The sequence below is a fragment of the Cantharellus anzutake genome, assembly GCF_015039405.1.
Source record: "Cantharellus anzutake strain C23 chromosome Unknown EI90scaffold_47, whole genome shotgun sequence".
In the NCBI taxonomy this organism is placed as follows: Eukaryota; Fungi; Basidiomycota; class Agaricomycetes; order Cantharellales; family Hydnaceae; genus Cantharellus; species Cantharellus anzutake.
This window is the reverse complement of record NW_024066997.1, coordinates 612,634-624,278: the sequence shown is the minus strand read 5'-3', so window position 1 is coordinate 624,278 and position 11,645 is coordinate 612,634. Positions and strand designations below refer to the sequence as shown.

At 49.4% G+C, this 11,645-nt stretch overlaps 5 protein-coding genes across 5 annotated transcripts; 2 read left to right on the top strand and 3 right to left on the bottom strand.

Moving 5' to 3' along the window:
- Nucleotide 1: 1 nt before the first annotated feature.
- Nucleotides 2–813, bottom strand: EI90DRAFT_1967619 (POZ domain-containing protein). Its single transcript, XM_039052389.1, has 4 exons — nucleotides 572–813; nucleotides 348–502; nucleotides 177–299; nucleotides 2–126 (listed from the first exon to the last, which is right to left on the bottom strand). Exons 1-4 carry the CDS (start codon nucleotides 590–592, stop codon nucleotides 42–44), a joined length of 384 nt encoding a protein of 127 aa, XP_038912801.1. The 5' UTR covers nucleotides 593–813; the 3' UTR covers nucleotides 2–41.
- Nucleotides 653–3,754, top strand: EI90DRAFT_3071046 (microtubule associated protein-domain-containing protein). Its single transcript, XM_039061269.1, has 10 exons — nucleotides 653–1,091; nucleotides 1,185–1,238; nucleotides 1,301–1,516; nucleotides 1,581–1,913; nucleotides 1,976–2,125; nucleotides 2,183–2,330; nucleotides 2,385–2,533; nucleotides 2,586–2,693; nucleotides 2,755–2,895; nucleotides 2,948–3,754. The coding sequence occupies exons 1-10, from the start codon at nucleotides 768–770 to the stop codon at nucleotides 3,608–3,610; spliced, it is 2,286 nt and encodes a 761-aa protein (XP_038912800.1). The 5' UTR covers nucleotides 653–767; the 3' UTR covers nucleotides 3,611–3,754.
- EI90DRAFT_1967521 (fungal-specific transcription factor domain-containing protein) lies at nucleotides 3,562–6,763 on the bottom strand. The gene is made up of 9 exons (XM_039052388.1): nucleotides 6,516–6,763; nucleotides 6,135–6,459; nucleotides 5,528–6,080; nucleotides 5,449–5,469; nucleotides 5,367–5,393; nucleotides 5,220–5,317; nucleotides 4,896–5,170; nucleotides 4,217–4,840; nucleotides 3,562–4,163 (listed from the first exon to the last, which is right to left on the bottom strand). Exons 1-9 carry the CDS (start codon nucleotides 6,584–6,586, stop codon nucleotides 3,779–3,781), a joined length of 2,379 nt encoding a protein of 792 aa, XP_038912799.1. The 5' UTR covers nucleotides 6,587–6,763; the 3' UTR covers nucleotides 3,562–3,778.
- EI90DRAFT_3071042 (uncharacterized protein) lies at nucleotides 6,763–7,925 on the top strand. The gene is made up of 3 exons (XM_039061268.1): nucleotides 6,763–6,806; nucleotides 6,880–7,191; nucleotides 7,256–7,925. Exons 2-3 carry the CDS (start codon nucleotides 6,885–6,887, stop codon nucleotides 7,483–7,485), a joined length of 537 nt encoding a protein of 178 aa, XP_038912798.1. The 5' UTR covers nucleotides 6,763–6,806; nucleotides 6,880–6,884; the 3' UTR covers nucleotides 7,486–7,925.
- Nucleotides 7,648–11,569, bottom strand: EI90DRAFT_3071038 (P-loop containing nucleoside triphosphate hydrolase protein). The gene is made up of 13 exons (XM_039061267.1): nucleotides 11,165–11,569; nucleotides 10,705–11,109; nucleotides 10,547–10,655; nucleotides 9,970–10,490; nucleotides 9,819–9,900; nucleotides 9,647–9,757; nucleotides 9,497–9,591; nucleotides 9,178–9,448; nucleotides 9,005–9,111; nucleotides 8,824–8,946; nucleotides 8,640–8,765; nucleotides 7,988–8,574; nucleotides 7,648–7,919 (listed from the first exon to the last, which is right to left on the bottom strand). The coding sequence occupies exons 1-13, from the start codon at nucleotides 11,519–11,521 to the stop codon at nucleotides 7,787–7,789; spliced, it is 3,027 nt and encodes a 1,008-aa protein (XP_038912797.1). The 5' UTR covers nucleotides 11,522–11,569; the 3' UTR covers nucleotides 7,648–7,786.
- Nucleotides 11,570–11,645: the final 76 nt, after the last annotated feature.

Below are 11,645 nucleotides of genomic sequence, written 5' to 3'. Positions count from 1 at the left end.
TCTCGTTTGGCAGTGATCATTACAAGCAGTGAATACAGAGCTTAAACCACTGAAGTAGTGTAATTAGTAGAGTCGAGGGAATAGTGTTGGACACACCTACTTTCAAGGTAATCCGCCGCCATCAATCTGCGCAAGATGTGTCAAAGTCGGATATTGAATTTGAGATGGGCACTCACAATTCAAGCGCAATTTCAGGGGGAATACGTTCCAGAAAATCTGGGATTTCCTCATTTTCGGCTGCATTCTGCGACTGTGCTCTGAAAGACAAGTACTCGACGACCTTCTCAACGACAATACCTCTGAACGGTTGTTGGTTGCTAAAGTGAGGATAAACGCGGAGAACGAACCTGTGGGGGACAGTACACGTGTTACTTAGGGACTCAGCGAAATTGCTGTCCTCGTTCAGCGAGGCCGCAAGAGTGGGGCTTGCTATGGCCACTTTCCGTTCCAAAATGAAAGAGAATCCGTCGTCACTGGCTATACGAACCCATCGTGCAGGTTCCTTCTATTTCAAAAAAACCATTAAACGAGAACACACGAAAACGAAATTACAGTAATGACGCTAGCGAACCTGCTCTGAATCTTTTGTCATCGCTAAGTCAAATGAAGGATCTGACACGCGGTACCGACGATCTTTCTAATCACGTGGCAGATAACGGGGCATTGACAAACAACCATAAACCTCAACAACGCCACTATCGAGGAAGGCAACCTCGCTCAGTGTCCAAATACTACGCCCGTAGCCATTTGGCACGAGAAAACAGTCGATGACAACTGACACTAGCGGCAAGGCCAAGGAACTCCTCGATTCTTTGGTGGAGCCCCTCACTGCCCAAGTCCATCTTCTTCCAGCCATACACGCGCAGCTGGGTCTTCCGAGCTCTGCTATAGCAGCTGATCTCGATAAACTCCGTGTGGTTCTTGCAGATGCAATAGAGGCCCAAATACAGCAACGGCGAAGCGAAGTTAAAGCATGGTTGGAACGATGCGACAAAGTTGAAAAGGACTGCAATGTCTTGGCGAAGAGCACGGGGCTAGATAAAAGCGAGAAACCACCCACATCTACTATTTCTGAGCTTAGGAAGATAACTGTGAGTGATTTGGGTCAGCTGGACACGTTCTTCAGAATAGGAATATTCTCACGCTCTTGTCCGCGGCGGCGCCACGGATCGTATCTCGCGCAGAACATTCCGGAACGCCTTGAGCAGTTAGTCGCTCTTCGAGACTCACTCAATGCGGTATGTTTGAAAGTTTGACACGGTCATTTGGTCCATTTGTTCACCCTGTTCTTAACTTTAAGATTTATGCCGTTAAGTTCGAAGAAAAGAACGCATTGACTGTGGAACTCGAACGGATCTCGAAGATAGTTGGTCTTGAGTTTTATTCGGCCGATGTTTTGTCTGCCATCAATATCTCAGCGTCCGATGCCAAGGGTAACGATGCACTATGGAGGGACGTGACACCACAAAAACTGAACAAGCTCGAGAGAGAGATTAAACGTGGATTGGAGGAGATCGTAAGCACATCATTTACTCTCTGTATCTCTATTAGTTTTTTGAACTTATACTCGCTTTGAGTAGAGTACCAGGCAAGCCGAGCTGACGAAACTGCTTGAGCAGATAATGTGGTTGCATTCCGAGCTTGGTCTCGAAATCCCGGACCCCGACGCAGTCGAAGATCTTAGCATAATAATTGCGGATGAACAACAAGCCGCCACGTCCTTCAATCACAGTGCGACGCAAGGGCATGCCTCGAGTAGTACACGCGCGACACCTCAAATGTACAATCGAGTCCTCTCTGAATTCGCAGCACGCATAGCCGAATTGGACGAAGACAGCTTTGAAAACTTTGTTTTCGATGGCGTTGATCCAACTCTTGACATCATTTCGTATTTCGGAACAATTTTACAGGAGGTGAGGTTTTAGTTCATTCGTAACATCTGCATGCACCGAGAGAAGGAATCCATACCAAAAAGTTAGAACAACGCATGAAGACTAGACAACAACAAATACAATCAATGTACGACGAGCTTGAAGTTGTTTGGAAACGCCTTAATATACCAGAGATCGAAACGGAGGGATTTGTCGAACGGAATCGGGGCACCACTGACGATGTTATTCAGGCGGTAAGGTTAAATAGACAAACTTCTTATTATCCTGATGAACTCAAGCCCTTCAAACAGTATGAAGCGGAACTTGCTCGCATGACTGAACTGAAGCTGCAGAGTCTTTCTGGCTTTATTGCTATCGTGCGAGGGGAGTTACAGTCCCTTTGGGTCGACTTGATGATGGGTCCCAATGATCGTGCATTGTTCGCTCCGATGTGGAAAGGTATTTCGCAACCTTCAATACCTCGCGATGGGGTAATTCATGTGTTATATACAGATGAGGAAGAGGAGGAAGACCCGGAGGCACTTCTCAATGAGCACGATTTAGAAGTGGCCAGGTTGAAGGAAGAGAAACGGTCCAAAGCCCACATTCTTCCGTTTGTGAAGAAGTACTTCGAGATCTCGAATGACGAGAAGATATTAGCGGTTCGTTATTTTAGAGCCGCAATCATAGAATCACTCCAATACCGATCTGTAGGAATCAGCCTCCGACACTTCGCGACTAACAGGTCGAGGAAACCGGGACCCTGGTCGACTCCTTCGAGAGGAAAAGATGCGCAAGCGGGTGAGGAAGGAGAAGCCTCGAGTGAGTCTGGAATCACTTCAACTACCGCTCCATTTCACTCAACCCTTTTGTGGATGTCAAGCTACTCCGAGAGTTACTTGACTTTGTGTCGCATTGGGAGGCAGAGCATAGGTCCGAATTCCGTGTAGAAGACACATCACTTCTCGCTTGCCTGCAGCAAGATGCTGAAGCCGAAACATCTTCGAACCAAAGTAGTCAGAAGGTGAGTCTTGCTGTGTTAACCACCTGAATCAGTCAAGCTTACAATTCTCCAGAGAACCAAGGCGGCCACGATGTCAATTAGATCCGTGACACCTGCCCCTGGCGGCTCTGTCCAAGGGTCTGCCCAAAAGCACGGCCTTCCGAGCTCAGACAGCGGCCCACTTGCTAAACGGGCAAGGCTTACTCCTACCAATGCTCCAAGGAAACCGAACTCCACAACTCATTCACGAGGCGTCACGCCCACACCATCGAATAACCGAAACACTACTCCAGCAACCTTCGGAACGACTGTCCGTGCGCCGCTGCGAGTTAGTTCACAATCAAACGGTACCGTTCCGCCTTTACCGCCATCATATGACAGCGTCAAAATATCTGCGCATCCTTCAATATCCAACACCTCGTCAGGTCACGGCTTTGGATCCGTCATTGGCCTTGGCACTGCTCCATTGAGACTACCGAACGGGGCATCGGGCTACGCTCAGTCCCTTAGGTCTGGATCAGGATCAACGGTGAGAAGCGTTTCGGCTTCGTCAATCCCTCGACCGCCGTCCGCTGCGCTCGCTCAAGCAACTGCAAAAGTGGCTAGAAGACGGGATAGTTTCAAACCCCGACCCAGTTTGGATTATGCATTAGTAGACTTATCGGGAATGCACAGTGCTGGCTGCGGAGGTGAAGAAATCCTAGAGGAGAGTGACGAGGAACTGGAAGTGTATTAATTAGAGGCCATGATACCCTTTGGCGTCCATTTTGATCATTGCTTTCAAATGCCTGTGTGTTTATGTTATTTGTACAGTTTTCGTTGTGTAATGAATTCCAAGACCTCTGTGTATCGTTATGTACATGCAATTTGAGATGCGAATAAAACTACATAGATGAATCTGAAATCAGTGATTTGGTCCCAGATTGGTTGGAGCGCCCGACTGGGCCGGGTAATGATAGGGGTCAGAAATAAACCATGAGCTATGCCCGAAGGGAAATTGGTCGGGTAACCATGGTACCTCCAATGAAACGGAGTCAAGCGAGTATGTTTGGGGAGATTGTTCGTACGAGTACAGCATATCGTACGGGTTGCTTACTGAGAGCGTATCGAAGCGAGGTGGACCGAGACCTGCAAGTGTCTGGAGAGCTATCGGGCCGCCCCCGTTTGGCTGTGTCCCTGAATAGGGTTCATTACCCATCGACCGCTCCACGTTGCTCGAGGAAGTACTCTCAACTGATCTCCATGGCTCCTCATGCATTTGGGGAGATGATTGATGCACAGAGTTTAATCTATTCCACCGAGGATTAGTCGAAGCGCGAATATTATTAATTTTGGTGCGTACTGTGATCCATGACGCGATCCAGTTTCGGTAGGCACGGTCGGGGTCCCGCATTCTGTTTGCGGGGCTTGCTTTGACCTCCGTTCCGTTGAAGAGTTCATTGCTCTGTCAAATAGATCATTCAGCAGCCTCGCAGTGACTGCACCGGAGCTCCAGGTGCTTCCAATTTCTTCTAATATTGCAATGCAGTACGACACATTGCGTGCATCGTCTCCCCGTTGGTCCTGCGTGATGGAAGGTCCGATTGCTCTCGCTAAGTGAATTAGTCCTGCGACGTAGGCTATCTGCACGGCTGTAATAGTGATCCGACGAAGGCCATATATCTCCTGGTATCGATGGAACAGTTTAACAATCTGGCAGGCTGACGAGGTGCAATCTCGCAGCGCAGTCACTTGCAAATCGTAGATCACCGCTTCTCTGCCTCTGAGTGCACGGGCTGAATTTTGTGTGGCCGGCGTCATCACTCCTGTCTTGAAGAAGGGCCGGAGTAAGAGGATGAGAAGCCAATGGAAGCAGAGGTTTAGATTGAATGTATGAGGGGGATACATCGCCCCTTTGATTCCTAACTGATTTTGATGGCACCGCAGGCGATCCGGGAGGTTCTGCTCCCATTGGCGCATCTTGCCGCTAAAGAGGTGTCAGATGTCGGAAAGAGTCATTACAACAGGCCTAGAAGACTTACTACAGTTGGCGGACGCGGGATAAGTCCAACTCTCGGTACGGAACATATGCTAGTTCCAGAATCGTGGATGCGATTTGCATCAGGGTGACCTGGTACTGGAATGTAAAATCGACGGCCACGGGGCTCGGGGCACCTCCCACTCCCAAATCATCCAGCATGCAGAGATGTACGTCCATCCACTCCGATAGCTCCTTGGCTTCCCCCGGTCCCTCAAAGTCCTTTGGAGGAAGTCCCAAACCCTGAGACCTTCCAACATAAAGACTCCAACACTTGTCCTAATTCTGTGTTAGACAACACCGTCAACTGCACAGTGCACAGACCTACTTGGCAAAACAAGCTCCAGAAGATCCAGTTTCGCTCCAGTGCGTTATGATTCGGGATTCCACCTCCCTGAAGCGTTCGCAAGGGCACATGCAGTCCGACTATCAATGAATTAGATCACGGTCCATGAGTTGAACCAAATAGACTCACGAGATTCCCCCATCCTAACGGCCATCCCTGTCAAAGAAGAAATGTCAACATAATATCATTTCTACCGTGGACTGTGACTCACCAAAATACATGAACCCGAGCCCTGCTCATTGGGCTGGTTCAGTGCGTGTTCAAATAGGTGAGGGCGAGATAATCCTTACCCTGTTCGGAAAAGCCTGAATGATAAGATGACAGGACAGCAAGTGCCACGACTGTCGCAAGGGAGGCTTGTTGGCATTCAAACTCCAAAAAGGATTTTGCGTGCTTCGCAAACTGATCACGAAAAGCGCGGGACTGGCGTTCTTCGTCTCCAGAGTACGCGAATGCTACAGAGAGTATCGCGTTGTGCAGCATCTTGGAGTAGTGCTGAGTGTAAATCGGAATGGAGGGGTTGAAGGTTGCGACACCCATATCCCGAAGAAACAAATGGGGGATCACACGCAACTGCCAACCACAAAAGAAGGTGAAGAAATCCAGAAGGATTTTATCATGTTCGTGCCTAGGCAACTCAGAGGCGATTAACTCGGGGAGAAATGCGTTCCAATTCGCACAGGGATATCCAGAGTGTGAGTTGTCTGGTTTAGGCCTCAGCTGGTGAGGTCCATACCAATCCCCCCACAAACCGGAATCTAGTTGTAACTCGGCGGGAGGGAATGGAGGGTGGTCAGAGAATGGCGCCGTTTTCCCGTAATATTGAATGCGGCCATTTTCTAACTGCAAGATGCATTGGTAAGGACCCTCACGCATCAGGAAGATCGACAAACTCACGACAAGCCCTCCCATCGAAACGGCCAACCCACTTGTGTCAGAGTAATTCCCATCCGAGGCCGCATTCCCTTCGTCGATGCTCTCGAGGTCCTCCCCATAATCCAGTGATGGATATCCATTCTTCTCAATGATGGCTTGGAGTCGCTCAACCTTTGTTTCTAATTCACGAATTTCCCGCCTGAGGGTTTCTGCATCTCGATCCGAAAGGCGACGACGATGATCCACCTTCCCCTCCCAGTCACACTCAGAACCACGAGTAAGGCATCGTGTGCATGGAATGGCAACCCCACCGTTCGCAGGGGAGACTCCATCACATTTGCGGTGGCTACGGTAAAGGGACCGTTAGCTACATCATCATTTTGGTGCCAAGGAACTGCATACCTCCTGGCACATCGTGCACATGATTGCGAACTTTTACGCGTTGTCTGGTTTCTGGAGGAAGACGAAGCCATCAATGGCCTGAATTGCGCAATAATGCACGAAGATGACTGGGGGGGAGCAGTGTGTCACCATTCGCTCAACCAGGGGCTGGTTATAATGAAAGCCAAGGGGAAGAACAGCGGCCAAAACAGGCGCTCAACGCTTATCTCGGGTCTCGGATGCAAAAGGGATGCTGTGTAAGACAAAAGACCGGGTCAGGGACCTAACTCGTGTGAACAAGTGCAAGGTCAAGTGCGACGATCATTTTTTATTCGTTGAGCAGAGCCTGATCCAGCTCATGACCCCAACCCCCATCCACTCCCAGAAACAATGCCTTGGCCAGTCCCTGTCGTTCATGAATTTGCACAGGTCCCCACCAACCCCTCCGAAGCTGACTTCCATGGGCCATACAATAAACTCCTTTACACCGTGTTTCCGGCGGACGGTCCCTTTACAGTTGTTCCTGTGTACATCCCTGGTTCACGCGAGTTAGCCCCCCCTCTCGTCTTCTTCGAGGTTACAGTTGAGCGTAAACCTGTCCTCATACTGCTGCTAAAATCACCCAGTGATCTTCGTTACCGTTCCCAGCGTAAAGCCGCTGATAAAGAAATTCGGGTTCGCATCGAGGATTTAATCGGTTCGTCGGGATCAACTCTGACCGAGGAACTGTGCTGGTGGGGAACTGACATCCCTTCTGGCAGAATATTGGCACATCCCCACGCTATATGCTGTTAGTGCAATGGGAACCAGACTGTGCTTCTTCTCCAAACAGCCTGGCCAGCCTATCGTACCAATCACTCCCCTTAGTTCTATCGACGAGACCAAAACAGTTCCAGAGGAGCATTGGAGCTATGACATTCTGGAAGAAGAGGGGGAGCAGAAATTCCGAGCAATGGTTGAAGAGACACAGCAGGCTTATGCTGCTCTATGAAGGTTGTGCACATGTATCAGCTATTTTGTAAGTGTTCTGAAATTGTGCAGTTTGTACGCTCGGGTACAATTGCGACAAGTGTATTGTCTAATCCAAATAGGAAATGTGTCAATGAAAGCAAGCGCTTGACACAGAAGGAAAGCCCGCTGCCAGCCTACTTGATTTGGTCGTCCTTGTCATTTCTGTTTTATTTTTTACCGACTCTGACTCCACGGTTCGAATCAAAAGAGATGCATGTATGGTGCGGCAACAGTGACAGATGTCATTAATCAACCATGGACGCTGAATTTCAACTTGAAATTCATGACTTCCTCGTATCACTTGCAAGTCTCCGTACCATTCCCCCTTGACTCCCAGTGGCGACAGACACAGCTTTCGCCGTCACTTGTAATATATCGTCCTCGTTGAGGATTTTTCCCCTGACCCCTAAATGTCTATTCGGTTCCGGAATGGAAATGAGCTTGTGGTATGACAAATTGAGGGGGGAGCAGACGCCACTCACCTTTTCTTCTTCTTCACGGTCCCTGGCTCACCAACATCAGGGACGTACTGCCCACTGGGTCCAAGCTCCGTTCGAGCTTCAATGCGTGCCTTTGGGTTTTGAATGATGAGTGGGCCATCCATCGAGTCATCAGGCGTCAAAAAGGCCGGAACTTTGACTTCCTTCGTCGATGCTCTCCGACGTCCCTGAGAGGTGCTCGCCACACGATTCTTCTGTGTATGACCCCCAGGAGTTCTCCTGGTATCGTCTACATCAAATGAGCTATCTTGTTGCTTGTCAAGGGCTGTGCTACGGGCTGAAGACTCAGACGTTGCCGAAGCCCCTGAGCGGCGTCGGCTTCCTTTCTTTAAGGACCGGGCCCTGGACGTGGGAACGTAATCATCATCGCTGGCGTTGGAGTCGATATCAGCGCAGCCATCGGTGTCAGCGGCCTCGTCCTCCGACACGAGAGGAGACGGATTTGGGAATTCGTTAGGATGCGTTGGCGTCTTGGACTTTGCTTTATGTTCCCGTTTCGACCCTTTCTGACTCTTATTGATTCTGGCGGGCGGCGTTGGGCTCGGTGTACTTTCTTGTGTGTCCATAAGCTAAACAACAACAAAGTGCTCATAGATATACAATATTGATAAATAAATTATAGATGGCTGCTCACAAGACTAACTTCAACGTCACGGATATCTTCCTCTTCCGTTTCCTCGTCAGATCCCTGTTCACCAAATACACCTGTTCGCGATAACATCTCAATCTTTCGGTCCATCTTGAGCTCGTTCTCCTCGATCTGATGATGCATCAAACGGTTACTGGCTCAGTGTTCGAATGAGCGGCGAGCAACATACCTCGCGACGAAGACGTGCAGCATACTTGCGCTCCATTAGCTGCATACGTTCTTCCATCTCCTGCATGACGCTCTCCCTCGTCTCCGCCTCAACCATCGCACATCGAATCTCAGCCTCGTACCACTATATCGAGTACCTTTAGAATACACCAAACGGTAGGATTGTGATAAGGATCACGAACTCTTTCACGCATTTCCTCTAATTGTCGAAGCAAGATGCTGACGAGAGAGTCAGGGTCATCCTCTTCATCATCCTCTTCCTCTTCCTCGGGATCTTTCTCTTCTGCTTCTGTTGGTGCAGCACATGAAATGTATGAACACCATACTCGAGTGTCAAACAGAGCAACGAACGCACCTTCGACGACTTCAATTACCCGTTCGACAGGGGCACCTCCCCCGGGAGCTGCAAGCGAAACTCGGACTTGTCGACTCAGTCTCTGTGGTATCAGCGACTCCTTCCGCGCGGCCGTGGAGTCGGCAGCAACGGGTATCTGAGTTGGCCTCAGAGTCGTCAGAGGCAACTTCGTCGTGTTTGTCGACACCTCGCTAGCAAGGGCTGCGAACTCCATCACTGTCGCATTCTCGTGATACCCAGTGTCAAACGGATTGACGTTCACAATCATCACCTTGAGCTGCGTCAGGAGAAGAAAAACTCAAAGTAGATGTCACTCAACCGCTCTCCCACGTCCTTCAAAGAATTCTTGGAAGAGTTCGGTGAGCTTGGAGGTTCGATACATTGGGACTTCCAGTCGAACAGGTCTGGTCGAACCTGTTTTGATCAACAGTCAAACACCCTCACGTCATGCAATGCGGTATCCACGTACCCGAAGCTTTTGCCTTGACCAGCTTCATCTGATTACATCGCAGAGTTCTCATGCACTGGCCGAGTGCCATAAGCGAGTTGTTGATTTTATTCGCCTCATCCATTCGGTCGCCTACACATGGGGCAATCAATTACCATCGCTCATTATAGACAGAACAAGAGACAGAACAAACCTGTAGCCTGCGTATTTTTATTCCGCTCAGACCCGGCGAGGTCAACAATCGACATCTTCGCAGTCTCCACGACCCCACTCCGCTACTCGCAGAAAGAAACTCTACATTCAATCATACCAACCCAGCAAGGAGCGAAGCTTCGTCTACTCACATCATCTTTTTTCCGCCTTTCAATTCTAATTCCCAGAATTGCATGACTCCTCGAGCTTTCCCGATTCGCTATTGTCCCAAACACCCTCCGCCCCAGCATCCCCATCCGCACAGCTTCCTTCGCCTCATTGGCACTTCTCACACGGACTTCTTTCAGTGACGCAATATACTTTGTTCCATTGACAGGATTGATCCTTACACTGAGGGCTTGACGGCTAACGGTCGTAGTTCCAGTGTTCTGTACAGCGAGGGTGGTGCTGGAGCTTGAGGCGCCAGAGCGCAAGGAGGAAGAGTTGGAGCCAAGCCAGGAAAAGGGGTTGAGACTGGAGAGGGTTGGGATGAGAGTTGAGCCTTTTTTGGATGTGTTCAGAGATGGAGCGGAAGAGGAATGAGAAATATCTGGAGCGCTACTTGATTGTGGGATGGAGGAAGCCTGGCTTAGAAGGTCGAATATTTGGTTGTTATAAATCTCGGCGTAAGATATGTAGACCGCATAGGCACAGCCATCATCGATGGGCAGTACTTTTATCGAGGAAAATTATGAGTCAAGTTGTACACTCTGATTTTGAATCGCTTACCAGTTTCGTCCCGCTCTTTCCATAATCCTTGGTCCTCCTCTGTTAACAAGGACTGCACGAGCGTGGCGTCATGCTGTGAAGTACCCGCCTCGCCCATACCATCCTCTTCCTGGCCGATAGGTAAGATGGCAGTTTGCTAATGTGGAGATAAAAAATACCTGGTTTGCTCCAATACTATTAAATACCACATCAATTGCACGAGGGAGGATGCCAGGATTCTCGCCATCATGTTTTCCTTGAATCGTATATGTCTTCCCTGAGTTGGTCACGCCGTACGCGAAAACAAGGCCATTCTCCATGTTTAGCAAGTCCTTGACCAATGGGAGGGTGGTCTTCTGAAAGAAGTCACTCTGAGTTGTCGAGGGCTCAAATACTCTAGTAAATGAGAACGTCTGAGTACGACTGCTTGAAGCCGGTGCTCTAAGCCTCGATATCGATGACTTGAGGAAGGATACTGATGAAGAGGAGGGTGGTGAAAGCTGCACTTTGGCCTTGGAGATTAACTTGAGGTAAGGTGTTCTTGCTGGATCCTCATCGAGATCTGGTCGCACTCGGAGGTAGGCCTGAGATATTAATTAATCAGAAGCACAGACAGATAATGGGCGTAGATACACCCACCTTCATGGCTTCTCTTTCTTCTTGGATCCCTGTCGACACTGGCCGTAGTGCTTTCCTTGTGGCGGCGAGAACAGCAGCCGGACTCTGCTCAGTAGTCTCAGCTAGATCATTATCCTTTTCTTTAGTTTTCTTCGAATTTATTCCCCTTATTCCCAGAGGCTTCAGCCTCTTCAGACCAGGATTTTGTGCCTCTGACGCGGTAAGAGTGGCGGATGTTCGAGAGGTACCCAAGGCTGCCGCGGCTGCTCTAGTGGTACGAGTTGTCGATGGGACATCAGGGGCCGTTACTGATGTTTTCAGACGTGATGATGCCCGCGTTGCAGGTGTTGACACTGTATTGACCGATTTCGGCGGCATCGAACACGAAGTCTAAAAACGCGTTTACGGTTTCGAGTTATTTGGTACTGTTTACGGCGAGGGCTAGACACAGTGTTCCCACGGTGGATGCCCCAAGTAAATGTAATACCCAAAACCTTTTGAC